This window comes from Camelus bactrianus, chromosome 27 (assembly GCF_048773025.1).
Source record: "Camelus bactrianus isolate YW-2024 breed Bactrian camel chromosome 27, ASM4877302v1, whole genome shotgun sequence".
Classification (NCBI taxonomy): domain Eukaryota; kingdom Metazoa; phylum Chordata; class Mammalia; order Artiodactyla; family Camelidae; genus Camelus; species Camelus bactrianus.
The window spans coordinates 26,590,167-26,604,721 of NC_133565.1; the positions used below are offsets into that span (position 1 = coordinate 26,590,167).

General features: G+C 39.3%; 1 protein-coding gene across 1 annotated transcript in view; it reads right to left on the bottom strand.

Annotated features, from left to right (window-relative positions):
• Positions 1-14,555, bottom strand: part of IQGAP1 (IQ motif containing GTPase activating protein 1) — a 90,772-nt gene that overhangs the window by 27,622 nt on the left and 48,595 nt on the right. The window contains exons 11-18 of the mRNA XM_074354185.1: positions 14,423-14,507; positions 13,521-13,684; positions 13,020-13,180; positions 11,795-11,919; positions 10,027-10,190; positions 2,244-2,334; positions 1,911-2,078; positions 1,000-1,142 (exon numbers count right to left, since the gene is read on the bottom strand). Of these exons, the coding sequence (XP_074210286.1) occupies positions 1,000-1,142; positions 1,911-2,078; positions 2,244-2,334; positions 10,027-10,190; positions 11,795-11,919; positions 13,020-13,180; positions 13,521-13,684; positions 14,423-14,507 (1,101 nt within the window). The remainder of the gene's footprint in view (positions 1-999; positions 1,143-1,910; positions 2,079-2,243; positions 2,335-10,026; positions 10,191-11,794; positions 11,920-13,019; positions 13,181-13,520; positions 13,685-14,422; positions 14,508-14,555) is intronic.

Consider the following 14,555-nt stretch of genomic DNA (forward strand, 5'->3'; position numbering starts at 1 on the left):
CTAAGAATCTTTGTGCCTGTTCATAATGTGTCTTATCATGACCTACAGGAGCTTATTGAACAGCTTCCCTCAATGTATTTTCCTCTCCTTTAATGTTCATTAGACAACTCCAGTTTAATGAACATGAGCTCAGTGCCATTTAACACTGAAAGTGCTCAATAGCCCACCAAGGACAAGATAATTGGCCATTACATACAAGGTTGCAAACTTACCAGCTCACCTTACAGACCAGCAGTGGGCATAAAACAAGTACAGACATGACTGAAATTCAAATCCAAGGTGGTTAAATTCTGAATGAATACAAGACTACGAGGATGGAGAGGGGAAGGAAAAGGAATTTTAAGAAGATTCATCGAGGCAGTGACACCTGACATGGGTATGTCTGGAAGGATAGAATTTTGACAGACGTAGATGGCAGGGGAGGGACATCTCATGACAGCAGGGGCTTTGTTTTGTTCACGACTATATCTCCATTGCTTAGAAGGGTGTCTGGTACATTTAAGGAGGCCTTCAGAAACTGTTGAATGATGAAATTCCAGTAAAAATGAACAGCATAAGCAAAGACACAGGGAATGGGAAAAAAACACTTAAAAACAGCTATAAAAATGCTAACTTCATGTGAATTGTAGGTTATATTCTAATACAGTACAGTTTGGAGTTTGTGGAATAGTCAGAAAAGGGATTAAAAATATACATTGGGAAGATTAATAGTAGTTGCATTTAATGAGTCAGTGCAATTTTCAGTTTTTCGTCTTTGCTGGATCATCCAAATTTTTTAATAAGTACATAATTTATCTGACTTAATTTTATAATCCAGATGTCTTACTAATTTAGGCCTCAGGCACTCCCACAAGAAAAAAATTACTCCAAATTAGTTTGTTATGTAGCTTTAATTTTAGTCTAGAGCTCCTGACCACATGCCCTGTTCCTCCTAATATTAGCTCTAAAATGCAGATACTTTCTCTCAGCTTCTTCTTTTGTGAAAAAAATGTGACCTACCTGGATCTCCTCCCGAGAAAGCTGCAAAGAATTTTGCACAAAGTCTGGGGGTTCATCCCATCCTCCTTCCTGGGTCTCCAGATTGTGGTAATAATGATACCCACCTTTCACCCAGTGCTTCACCCACTTGCTGCTGTTATCTCCTGACGGAAGAGACAGGAAAGATCAAAGACACCCAGAGCCACATTCCCCACATTCGCACGTCTAACATTACAAGATTGTTCCAGTCGGGTTTAACAACCTAAATAAAGACCATTCCAAAAACCTATTCCTTGGGTCTGTGAGAGTAAAGGGACATTCTAAGTCCCTCAAATCATGACTTCATAGTATCTCATTTAGTCATTCATATTTATGTTATAAAAAGAAAATACCTATGGAATCCAAACAGGAAAATTAACCTTGACTACCTTGGTTCCTTCCGAAGCCTATTCCTAAGTAAGAGATTGTATGTCAGGAAACTACTCTGATAAAAGACTTACAACCATTCGGCCTCTCTAGTTAATAAAACAAAGGCCATGAAATAGGATGAAAAATCTTATTTTTTCCCCTTCTTGCAGATAAACTATTTCTAACTATTTATAGGCTTAGGTAATCAGAACTACAGATACTCTATACCAGATAAGCAGTCAAATATTTTGATCCTTCCCTCATTTTCAGAAAATTGACCCTTTTAACATAGCTGCCCTCAAGGGGGAGAAAAGAATGTTTTCAAAACTTTGAAAAAACTTTTCAAAAACAACAACAACAACAACAACAACAACAACAACAACAACAACAAAACAGGAATATTATCTCCTTGGGTCTTTAAAATAAGACTAATACTGTTCTTCTGAAGTACGTCCCCCCAGCTTGTCCCATCATACGTTCAAGTTCTTACTTTCAGGGCACATATTTATTTACCCATAACTCACCTGCTGCCAGTTTTTTCTTCTTGGCTTCAGCAAGATCACTCTGGTAAGTCTCACCACATTCAGGGATGACTCCATACAAGCCGACATCAGGGGAACGAAGGGCACTCAGTGTTTTGCCAACATCGCCGCTCTCTACTGCTTCATTAATGGCAAAAATTCCTAAGGCAACTATCCCAGAAGAGAACTGTTACTGGAATAGTTCAGAAAGTGTCTAGATTCACCTACTGGCAAACTGTTCCCACCAACATCTCTCTGTCTTGGTCAGGTTGAGTACTGAGATGGAGCACCTTGCCACCCCCACTCTCCACCAAAACAAATAAAACTGACACATACACCTCTGTGCCTCTTGGGTGTCTTTGTTGGACTGACAGATTCCACCTTGGATTTCATCCAACCACAACACAGCTGACTCATCCTGGGTCTCCTGCACACCATTGAAAGCAAAACATTAGAGTCATGAAATCAGAGTACATATTGTGATGGGGCTTCTGAGGCAATTAGATACAGAGGAAGAAGTTTCAAATATACAAGACACATGGAAAAGTCAAATCGAAGAAGCCAGGCATCAAAATACCAGTAAGAGGTTACAAGAGAAATGCCTTGGATGTAGGTGATGGATATATGAAGATAAATTAGTCACTCAGGAGGTCAAGAGCGGCCAGAAAGGGCAAAAGGACCACACTGGGAAGGGGCCCAGGGACTTACATACTGTGACAAAAACCACAGTATGCATATGAACATGCAGTACTTTTTAGAAAACCTCCTTGCCAACAATATTCAGAGGAAGTTGATATTCTCTATTGACTACTGTTTTTAAGACTCTCAAGACTTCATCACATGTAAAGCCAGGAGTCACTATAGGCAATCTAAACTTATTACCAGCTTCTATTCTAAAACTTGAGTGTTAAATCAGTTGTTGGAAATTTAAAAACATATTTTCACACAGAAACATAATAAATAGTGCTTAGTTTCCTCAATATGGCCAACAAAGCCTCTCTACTCCACAGTGTAGTTTGAGTTGAATACTAGGGACAGAGGTGAAATAGAAGTGGAGTCTTTTTCTCCAGAAAAGGTGAGGCACCTCAGGTGTTAAAGTAACCAGGTTGCGAGAGTCATGTTTGAAGAAATCCTGGCAGACCCAACAAAAGTAACTACTCCTAAGGCTTGAGCTAAGAGCAGTTGGGATAAATAGCAGCTCAAAAATCCATCAAGACTACCTGATGTAAATTAATTTACCAAAGTACCAATGAGGTATCTGGGGTCAGTAACTATAACCATGTTGCCAGATGTGGAAGGGTCTGGGCTCTGAGGCAAAATGGAAAGTTTCCGCGCCTTCAGCAGGCCCAGGAGTTGAACTTGTAAAACCTTAGAGGAGGCTTGGCTTTCTTCCTGCATTACTTGGGGGAGAGACACAATATGTCACTCAGCAAAGCTAAGCAGTCACAGATCCTTGCAATATATAAAGCACGGTGGTGACCGGATAAGGCCAAAGGAAGGCATCTGAAATCGAACCAGTGTTTTCTCCCTAGAAAGAAAGATGGTTTAACTAAATTAATTATAAGTGCTGGGGTTACAGTAGTAAGGGGCACTATCCCAATTTAAGAAGCTCACAGTCTTGAGAAAGGAAAGGAGTAACCAGATAAACAGAATGCAAGACCAAGTCACCTACTAGCAGGAGAATTTAGCACTTTCCTACCAATGGTCACTTTCTGTTACTAAAAATAGAACATGGCTGCACACAATCCCTAGAGTCCTATGAATAATTACTGGAAATGGTAAGAAATAGTTTCAATATGAGACAACACAATGAGTCAGCCACAGCTTTGCGACAACTTAAACTGAGAGTCATAAGCTAGAGGGCTGAAGGTGCAGTCTCTAAGAGAAGTGGCATAAACATCCTTGTACCCTAAAAACAGAACCAGACCATATTTAGTTCACTTTTAGGCCAATCACACATTAGGTATCTCTAAGCCGAATCTATAATAAGCAAAGCTGGGAGGGTTGGCACAACCTTCCTTGCATCCAGAGAAAGGCATAGCTTATCAAGAACTCTAACCATTCAGAGTTCTGTCTTCTCTGCCCCATACAGACTACAGCAAAAAGATTAAAACAAAACCTTCCATACATTCTCCCCTAAGAAACAAGCGACAGAACTGTGGTATGAAAGACAAAAAAAAAAAGGCAATGGATCAGTGTCTCAGGTGTGTCAGGGAAATATGATTTCCTCTTCACCAGACTAAAGAAGGAAAGGTAGACGACATACACCGTCTCATTCCAGTGTAAGGGAAGAACAGGTTCTCTCTGCTCCAATTAGATCTAATAAGATGACAAAAGCCAACATCCTCCTGTGAAAGTTTGCTCTAAAGATCAACTCAAATCACTTAGTAGGGAGTTAAAACCCTGAATGAGATACTTAAGAGAATATTGAGATAAAACAGATTTAATATGAAAATCCTTTATAAAATATACTGAAATAATGTCCCCTAACAACAGTGACGCTTAGAAGCACATCAACTGCATTTTAGAAGAGGCAGAGAGATAGGAACCAGAAATAAGAATCAAAGAGGAGTGGGCAATGATTGGAGATAAAAGAGGTGGAGGAGCCACAAGATACAAGGAAGGGAAATGGAGAAGAGATGGAAGAATGGCCCTTATGTGTGTGCATATATATGGGAAGCACATGCACACACACACCAGTAAAGGGCACTTCTCACCCCTTAAAACTCTCTTAAAAGTGTCTCCTGTTATACATGGCATGGATGCCTGTGTGACGGTGAATATTACACATATGTAATGCATGTGTAAGTATTATATATATCTGTGTATTAGAGATATAGTACATATACATATAATATAGATGAAATGTTTTATCTCTCATCACACATACATACACATGCAAACCATGCCATATATACATGTAAAACACATACATGAATCTATACAGCATATATTTATCAACACAAGCACTGATCAAACAGAGTGGAGTAGAGATCTTATGGCCCCTTTTTGGTTTATGTATTAATCCTTTAGCTGCAGCATAGTGGAAGTTCAGGGAGAGCTAGAACTGTGGGTGGCACAGATTTGGGAGGACTGGGACTGCAGCAATGTACCAAACAAAAGTATTTGAGTAGTCTAACAACTGGTACAGCTATGCCAGTACATATGAGCTGATTTTTAGCGACATGCATGTATGCACGTCAGTGTACACAGACACTGTGAGGTGGGGGAAGAAAAGAGAGACTTAAGAATCATTCATATTTCTAATTATAACATGGGTTCCTTGAGAATCCCTGATATCCATGCCTTGGCATTCAGACAATACGACCCAATGACCAGTAATCTACTTTTTAGTATTTCAAAGGCACTAAATTTAAATAGAGATGTGACAACAGTGAAAATGGTAGAGGAAGGTCCTCTGAAAATCCCCTCCTACATAAAAGCAACAAAAACACCGACAAAAATCATCAGAATCAACTTTTCAAAACAACAGAAATTAACCAAACACTTGCAGCAATCAGAGAGAGTTTATTCAAGAAAAATAGTTGAACTCAGTAAGGACAGTGAGCTTTGTGGCACTTTAAATCGCCCTATTCTCTCCTGTGTTCTGTCCCCCCTCCCCCCACCCCATACACATCTACCTCCTTCAAAGCCCTATCTATTCACAGAGAACAGTCTTTAGTTGACCTGTTAGATAGTTCCTTGGAAGACCACAGCTAGGCTGTCTTTATTTGACCTGACTTAGAGCTTGCCCAGTGCAAACAGCTTTTTCTCCAGGGGCATTTGTCCAAAACAGTAAGAGGTAATTGTTTCACATCACAGATGTCTGAGGTCGTGGATAAAAATTTAGGCAAATAACAGGCTAACCAAAAAGCTTAAAAGGAAAAGCTAGAGAATGATATGTCCACAGATATCTTTGAAAAGCTCTGAAAAATTCCTGGGATGGGAATCTAGAAAGCCAAAGTGTATGTGTGGGCTGTGCACATGCTCAGAAAAAATCAGATAAGGCTGTAAGCTCTCAGCTCTGGCTGACCTTAAGGCTCTGGGCAAGCATGAAGTGAAGGAAAGCAAAATTGTTAACGGCCTGGCTGAGTGTTGAAGGCATGCCCCAACACACACAAAGGCCCTCAGCAAAGGCTGGGAGCTTTACTGGTTCTAGGCATTTAAGAAAACTTCTGTCTAATCATTAACTGACCACTAGTAACCAAGCAGAGACTTCAGTGGACACATAAGAATCTAGATTTCCAGAGTTGCCCCATTATATATTATTAAAATGTCCAGATTTTAAATTACAAGATATGCAAAGAAACAAGAAAGCAAGGTCCAAACAGGAAAAAAGCAGACAACAGAAACCACCCAGATTGAACTTAGTAGACAAAAACAAACCAGTTACCTTAAATATATTCAAATAACTAAAGGAAACCATATCTAAAGAACTAAAGGAAAGTATGAGAACAACGTCTCACCAAATAGAGATGAGACTGACTGATTTTAAAAGAACCAGATTAAATTATGGAATTGAAAAATACAATGACTGAAATGCAAAATTCACTTGAGGGACTCAGCATATTTGAGCAAGGAGAAGAATCAGTAAACCTGAAGATAGGTCAATTGAAATGATGCAGTCTGAAGAACAGCATCCAGTCTAAGGAACAGTAAAGAAAAGGAAAGAAGAAACATGAACAAAGCCCCAGAAACCTGTGGACACCATCAATAACACTAATATATGCACAATGGAACTCTCAGAAGGTAAGGAGAAAGAGAGAGAGGTATTTTACTTGAAGAAGATCTGAACAGACCTATAACAAATATAGATAGACATGGACTCATAATCAAAACATAGTCATACAAAAACAAAAGAAAACCAAAAATGCAGGACCATATCATATGGCTTCACTGGTGAATTCTACCAGATGTTTAAAGAAGAATGAATATCAATTCTTTATAAACTCTTCTAAAACATAAAAGAGGAAGGAACACTTCCCCATTCATTCTATGAGGCTTTTATTACCCTGATACCAAAACCAGACATGAAGATATTATAAGAAAAACAGGCCAAATTTAAGTTAAGATATTTTGCTTGCTAAATTTGGAACTCAGCTGATTATTTTTAAAACTACTCCCAAGAGAAACTTAGAAGTTGAGCTGAGGCTTAAAAAAAGACAGTTACACCTAAACTGCAGTCTACCAGCTGAGCCTGGCAGTGTTAAGCAACTTTTCCTATCTCTCCTCTGCCTCTGCCTCTGATGAACTCTGAAAAGTTATTCCACAACAAAAGGAAATGCTTCATACTCTGGTCACATCCTCTAAAAGTTCAACTCCCATGACCCAAACAAAAGGAGGAGTCAGGCCCATCACATGAGTGAGAGCAGGTACAAGTTATATCCTCAATCTACTTTCATTTTTTAGACATAGACCCGGACCTCTTCTTTCAGAGCCCATTCCTCTGTCAGATATAAGGCTCCTTTTGGACTAATAATGTAGCAAAAATAACATTAACCACCACTGGCCTATGCAGAATCATTGCAGCCAGGCCCCAGGTTACAGATTCTGAATTAGCAGAAACAGAGTTAAAGCTTAGGAATCTATATTTTAAAAAATGACTTTTCAAGTGTTCTAATGGGGGAAATGATATAGCTCAAGTGGTAGAGCACATGCTCAGCACCCAAGAGGTCAGGGGTTCAATCCCCAGAACCTCTTCCAAGCAGCAGTCAATGAAGAAACCTAATTACCTCTCCCTCATAAAACAAAGAATACAAGTCAAGTGTTCTAATGATCAGTCAAGTTTGGGAAGCTCTGATCCAATATACTGATACCAAAGACAGACTTCCATTTATAGCTTCTTGACAGCCAGCTGCTCCTCACCTAAGTAAAATGAGTTAATGCCTTTGTCTCAATTTCCTGGTTACTAACCAGGAGATGTGATTCAACCCTCACCATTGGAACAACTGACCTGCATAATAATGAACCTCTTAAAGAAAAACCTGGTACTTGCTACATTTACATGTTTAGGACGCAGTAATGTCAACTACTCTCATGACAATGGAATCAAAGGAGATCTATCAACATTATATTTCCCACATCTCCCCCACAACCCAAGCTTACAGAGCCCGCAAGGGTGTCAGTGTCCAAAATCTCCAATAACACGAAAGCCCTGGTCTGTTTTACTACTTTTGGCTTCTCAGAAAGAATCTAACCCCCTGAGTAAAAGAATTTCTCTGAGCTCTTCTGCCTGCTGCAAGAACCTCACTGTAGGGACCTTCTAAGTCAGGAATGAAAGCTCTGTGCTCCTCCTTATCCAACTGTTAGTTAGGAAGAACATTAAAGGAGATCAATCACAATTTAGAAAAACATATGTCATTATGCTTTAATCACAGAACAAATATCTGAGAGCCTACTCTACACATGACAACATCCTATTCAGCAAAAGGACTATTTCCTCAACAAACTATCTGAGAGGCAAGACATACTTTTTAAAAGATTGGTTTGTGTTACAATTACTTTGGAAAGCTTTTATAGTCATAATGTTATTCCTAATAGCCATAAAGTGGAAATACGACCATCAACTCATGAACAGATAAATAAAATATGGGCTAGCCATACAATGGAATATTATTCAAAACAAAAAGAAAATACAAATACATGCTACAGCTTAGATAAACCAAGCTAAATGAAAGAAGCCAGTCAGAAAGGACCACACATACAAGATCCCATTTATATGAAATGTCCAGAATACACAAATCCAGACAGAAAGTAGACTGATAATAACCTACGGCTGGCTCTCTGATTGAGGGAAATGAGGAGTGACTACTAATGTGTACCAGGTTTCTTTCTCAGGTGACGAAAATGTCCTAAAATTGATTGTGGTGATGGTTGCACAATTTCATGAACAGACGGAACAACACTGAATTGGACTTTTTAAAATAGTGAGTTGTACAAAAACAAAAACAAAACCAAAAAAACAAAGCATAAATACAAAACAGAAATAGATTCATAGACATAGAATACAAACTTGTGGTTTCCAAGGGGTTGGAGGGTGGGAAGGGACAGACGGGATTTCAAAATTGTAGAATAGACAAACAAGATTATACTGTATAGCACAGGGAAATACACACAAGATCTTATGGTAGCTCACAGAGAAAAAAATGTGACAATGAATATATATATGTTCATGTATAACTGAAAAATTGTGCTCTACACTGGAATTTAACACAACATTGTAAAATGATTATAAATCAATAAAAAATGTTAAAAAAAAAGTGAGTTGTATGGTATGTGAATTATATCTCAATAAAGTCATTATTTAAAACAACAACAATTTTATGACATTATCTACTAAAGCTTAACTAACACATGTATTCCTTATGACCCACATATTCCACTTCTAAATGTATACCTAAATAGAAGTGCATACATATATTTACCAAAAGACATGTACTAGGATATCCATTGAAGCACTATTTGTAATAGCCATAAAGTGAAAACAGCTAAAAACTCACCAATAATAGAATATATAACCACAAAACAGAATAGTACACCACAATGAGAATGAACCAACTATTGCTACACGCAACCACATGGATGAATTTCACTAACATTGTGTTGGGCAAAAGAAGCCAGACACAAGAGAGTACATAATGCAGGATCTAAGTTAAGTACCGCTCAAAACCTGACAAAATTCAACTGCGGTGTTAGAAACCAGGATAGTAGTTACCACAGGCTGGGGGAGTAAATAAGGATGGAAGTGAGGCTTCTGTTAATGTTTTTTATAATCTGAGCACCAATTACATAGGTATGCTCACTTTTGAACATTTATACAACCGTATGCTTATAACTTATGAATTTTTCTGGATCTTATATTTCGATACAGAATTTATTTAAAGAGATGTTAAGAGATGTGTTTACAACAGTAACAGCAAAGAACAACAAAAAACCAAATGTGTAAAATAGCATAAGCTTCCGGAAGGTGGAGTCTCTGTCTCTCGCGCTGTGTTGCCCTCCAGTGCTCTGAATCTAAGGGTGCCCAAGAATAGGCACAGAGTGAACCTCCCTACCTCTGTCTCAGTTCTAGGAGGAATGAAGTTCTCTGAAGAGAAAGGATCAACTTCGTGCCACTCACCTGGGCTTTTTCTCTCTTTGCCCTGATTAGTGTGTCTTGGTAATGCTGGGCGACTTCTGCAAGGACCCCCTCAAGTTTAGCTGCAGGAATCTGCAGAGCCTGCAGGGTCTTTTGGGCATCACCTTCATCCAGGGCTTCATTAATTAAACCAATGGCTAAAATCCCTAAATAAAAAAGGGACAAAAGGTTATTTTTTAATTAAAACATTATATAAATAAGTCTTTAAACATGCTAAATGATCATAAATCCTCTACTCGAGTTACCATGATTCAAACTAAAATTTGTCATCCATAATACTAAGCAGCATTTAATTTTTTTCCTTTAAATTTAGTGTTTGTTTCATCTAAGTAAACCTCCTTGTATCCATACTCCTATTGAAACCTCAAGTCCTTTTGTTTTATTTTTAATTGCTCTAACTTAAGGGTGATAATGATTGGAGGGGGAGGGTATAGCTTAGCATGCACAAGATCCTGGGTTCAATCCCCAGTACCTCCATTAAATAAATAAATAAACCTACCCCCACCCCAAAAGGCACCAAGCTTAACATTTTTATAGAAAAAAAAAAATGAGGCTTAGGGATCTCTTCTCCAAGATTACACAGCAAACAAGCAGCAAGTAGAGAATCAAAGCTCAGGGCTTCCCACTCCAAGGCAAGGCTCCTTCCACTAAATCACTGCATATTTCTCACAGGAAATACTAATTAAAACTAAAAATGTTCACTCCTCAGGTATCCTAGGCAGCTGGCCTACTTTTGTAAAGACTCTATTGTATAATAAAAAAAAATCTGACTTTCTTTGCCCCTGGTTTATGGGTAGAAGCCTCTAAACCCTTGGAATTTCCCAAGTGATAGGAGTATCTTTGTTATTCATGGTGGGCTCTTAGGACCACACCTGAGTTTATGCCAACCAGGTGACTCCTGGTGGGCCCCTAGATAGCTTCTGGATGGGGGCTCGGCATGCTGCAAAGACCAACCATGTGATTAGAAGACTGGGGCTTTGAGCCCTTTGATCACCAGGATATCAGCACAGCCTCCTTACCTCCAGGGAGGGGTAGTAGACTGGAATAGTTCAACCAGTATTCAACCAATTATTCATATGTAATGAAGCCCCAGCAAAAACTGTGGATATAGCCAAAGCTCAGGTGCACTTCCCTGGTGGCAATACACATCGATTGGCTGGGAGGGCAATGCATCCTGAGGATACACAAGCTTCAAATCTGGGACCCTACCAGGCACCCCCTTATTGGGTTCTTCTTTAGATTGGACCAGATTTGTATCGTTTATAAGGAAACTGTAATCATAAGTATAGTTCTTTCCTGAGTTCTGTGAGGCATTCTAGCAAATTACTGAACCTGAGTGGGTAGAGGGAGACCACTGAACATACGGCCAGTTTTTCAGAAGTGTGGTGACCTGGGAACTCCAGAGGGTAAGGCTGGTGTCTGAAGTGAGAGGAGTCTTGAGGAGGACTGTGCCCTCAATCTGTGCAATATGATCTAACACCAGGTAGTCAGGGTCAGAACCACTTGTTATAACAGCATTTTAAAAACAGACCATGTTCAATTCACCTCCTGAAAAATGTAATGATTACATACATATCTAATTATAATATTTGCCTGGAGTTTTGAAAACTATATCCAACCTTAGGTTTAGAGTTTATATATTTTTCAATTTCCAAAAATCCTGCCAGGAGTAGCATTTAGAATCAGCTCATGGAATCACACTATCTTTAACTGTGACATTATCTGGGGGGACAGGAAGTAGATTACTCACTCTCATGTTCCTCCTGCACCACCAGATTCACATGGTCCACACAAGCTTGGATGTCATTCCACGTAATAAATTCATTATTCTCTGCGTGTGCCTGAGCTTTCAGTTTCATCAACTCATCGAGATATCTGCTCCATTCCCCCACAAAAAGAAACAATGAAAGGTAATATAAGAAAAGGGACTTTCAGGACTATTTTGGGTGACAGGAATGAGGAGACTTGGGAATAAAGGATCTAAGGAACAGAGATAGCAAAGGTATTCCAGAGGCCAGCTTTGGGAATGAGGAGTTACCTTGAACAAAGTGTAAAAATGCAAGAATATCACTTATTCTTAACAGCCTATTACATGGTCTAAATTCCAGGCAAGACCAACTCTAGAATCAGAGGCAGCAGCTCAAGCAACTCCTCTAAAGACAAGAAAACAAGGCTATACACCAGCTAATAAACATAGAAGGAATGATAGATCAACAAATCACCATTCAGGGACTCTCACCAAAAGTACAGATTTCAGCAAGGATTATCAATTGGGGTTAAAAATATTAGGTGAATGGCAATGGGGAATTGGACATTTTGATGGTGCAAAAGTCTGCCTCTTGTTACGAGAAAATATGAAACACACACTACCAAAAATATTTAATTGAATCTTGACAAACTTTTAGACCTTATTTCCAATTTATAAGAATAAACCAAATATTAGGAAGCAATTAGAACTGAAGATGGGACATTTTATAGGACAACTGACTCCACCTCTTTAACAACTCAATGTCATAAAGAAAGGGACAATACTAGATTAAAAGATACCAAAGGAACACAACAGCCAGATGTAACATGTGGTCCTGGACCGGATCCTGGTTTGAACAAACCAGCTGAAAAGAACAGTTTTAGAACAAGTGAGGAAGTATGAAAATGGACTAGGTTTAGAGGGCATTAAAGAAGTACTGTTGATTTTATCAGTGTGTAAGAGAGTATTAATTTTGCTACATAACAAATAGCCTCATTGTTTTACACAAGCATAGTTATATATTTAGGAGTGGAATGTTAAGATACTTGAAATTTACTATAAATCCTTCAGCATAATAAAGAATAAAATAAATCAAAATAGAAAAGAAAAAAAAAAAAAGATGATCACAGTAAAGTCACAATGCCTGCAAAGAAAATAAAAGGGCTGGCACACAAAAGACAGAGGTACAGCTACCTAATGGGTTCATTCCACCACTCTGGGCACCCACCTCTGACAGTTTTCTTCTTCAATATTAGTAAGGCCTGTAACTGAACTGCTCAACTGTTTCCACACTGTATTCATGTCTCCGGATTCCAGCGCCCTGTTGATTAGGGCCACCGATGACAACATCTCCACAGCAACAGAGAGCTCAGGATGGGTGAGGTTATGCTATACAGAAATGGAGACGGGGGAGAAAGAATAAGGAAAGATATTCTGGAATATGAAGGGAGGTCAGAGTTTAATAAACCATAAGGAGTCAGGGGGGAGGTGGACAGTGGGTGTAGCTCAATGGTGGAGCACATGCTTAGTGTGCACGAGGTCCTAAATTCAATCCCCAGTACCTCCATTAAAAAAAGAAGGAAAAAAAAAAACCAATAAACAAAAAAACCATAAGATGTCTAAGTTTCTGGTTAAAAAAAAAAAATTCTACCCAACTACACCAAGAAGTGGGTATTAATTCACTTCCACTCCACTTTGCTCACAAACAGGACAGGTTCAGTTAACTTACCTCTGGACTCTGTTGCTGCAGGGTAGCCAGCTCCTTCTGATAAAGATCGGCAGCAAATGCATACACCTGGGGCAGCTGGGCTTCAGGATTCATTAGTTCCTGAACAGTCTTCTCCGCGACGCCCTTCTGGATTGCAGCATTAATCGCTGCCACTGCCGCCAACCCTGCACAGAGAACAGAAGGTCAGAAATACAGTTGGCTCTGAGAAGCCCTGAGGGGAAGGAGATGTCAATTTTCACAGAATAAAGTTATTTTCTGCGGATAAACTATTATCCATGATGTTTGAAGTGGAACTTTCATCTTTAAGAAGCAGCCTCTTTTTCTCCTCCCCCCTATTTTCTTCCCATTCCAAATCATCCTGCATGCCATCACTGCTCTCTACCTAAAACATCCTTCCCCTGCAGCCCAGCAAACAAAGTACCAGCCTATTAAGCTGCCATTCAAAGTTTTCCATAATCTTTCCAAGCCTCTATCTTACACAACTCAGCCTAAAACACCTACAAAAATTTTATTCTAACCATTATTTCTTAAATACATCTTTCACCTTCTGTCCCTCTGCTCACACTTCCTTTTCTCCCTGTTGCCTCTTATCAGGAACATCCTTCTCTATCCTCTTTCATCATCCATATCTTACCAATCAATCCCTTACGTCTCACCTCCTCCAGATGTTTCCCTAACCAACTATGACATCTTTACTAGCCAATGTGAGCCTACACTGACTCCAGTTCTACTTTTAAAACTGAAGAAATCGTATTGCCACCAAAGGTACCTGGTGGTTGACTGTGGCTAACAGGCTTAAGGTGGGTTAAGGAGAATCTGAGCTTAGACCCCCTCAGTGCCATAAAGCCACTTTCCTCCCCTCTACTCAATATTTCAGTAGACACCACTGAGAGAACTCTTACTTCTCTGATACTGCTGGGCAGCACTGTTTGCAGCATCCACTCCAGACTGTAGTTCCTCCTTCTGCAGGGAATCAGCCTGACCATTCTGAGAAAAGCAAAGAACATTTAGATAAAGATCACTCCTGCCTATGCC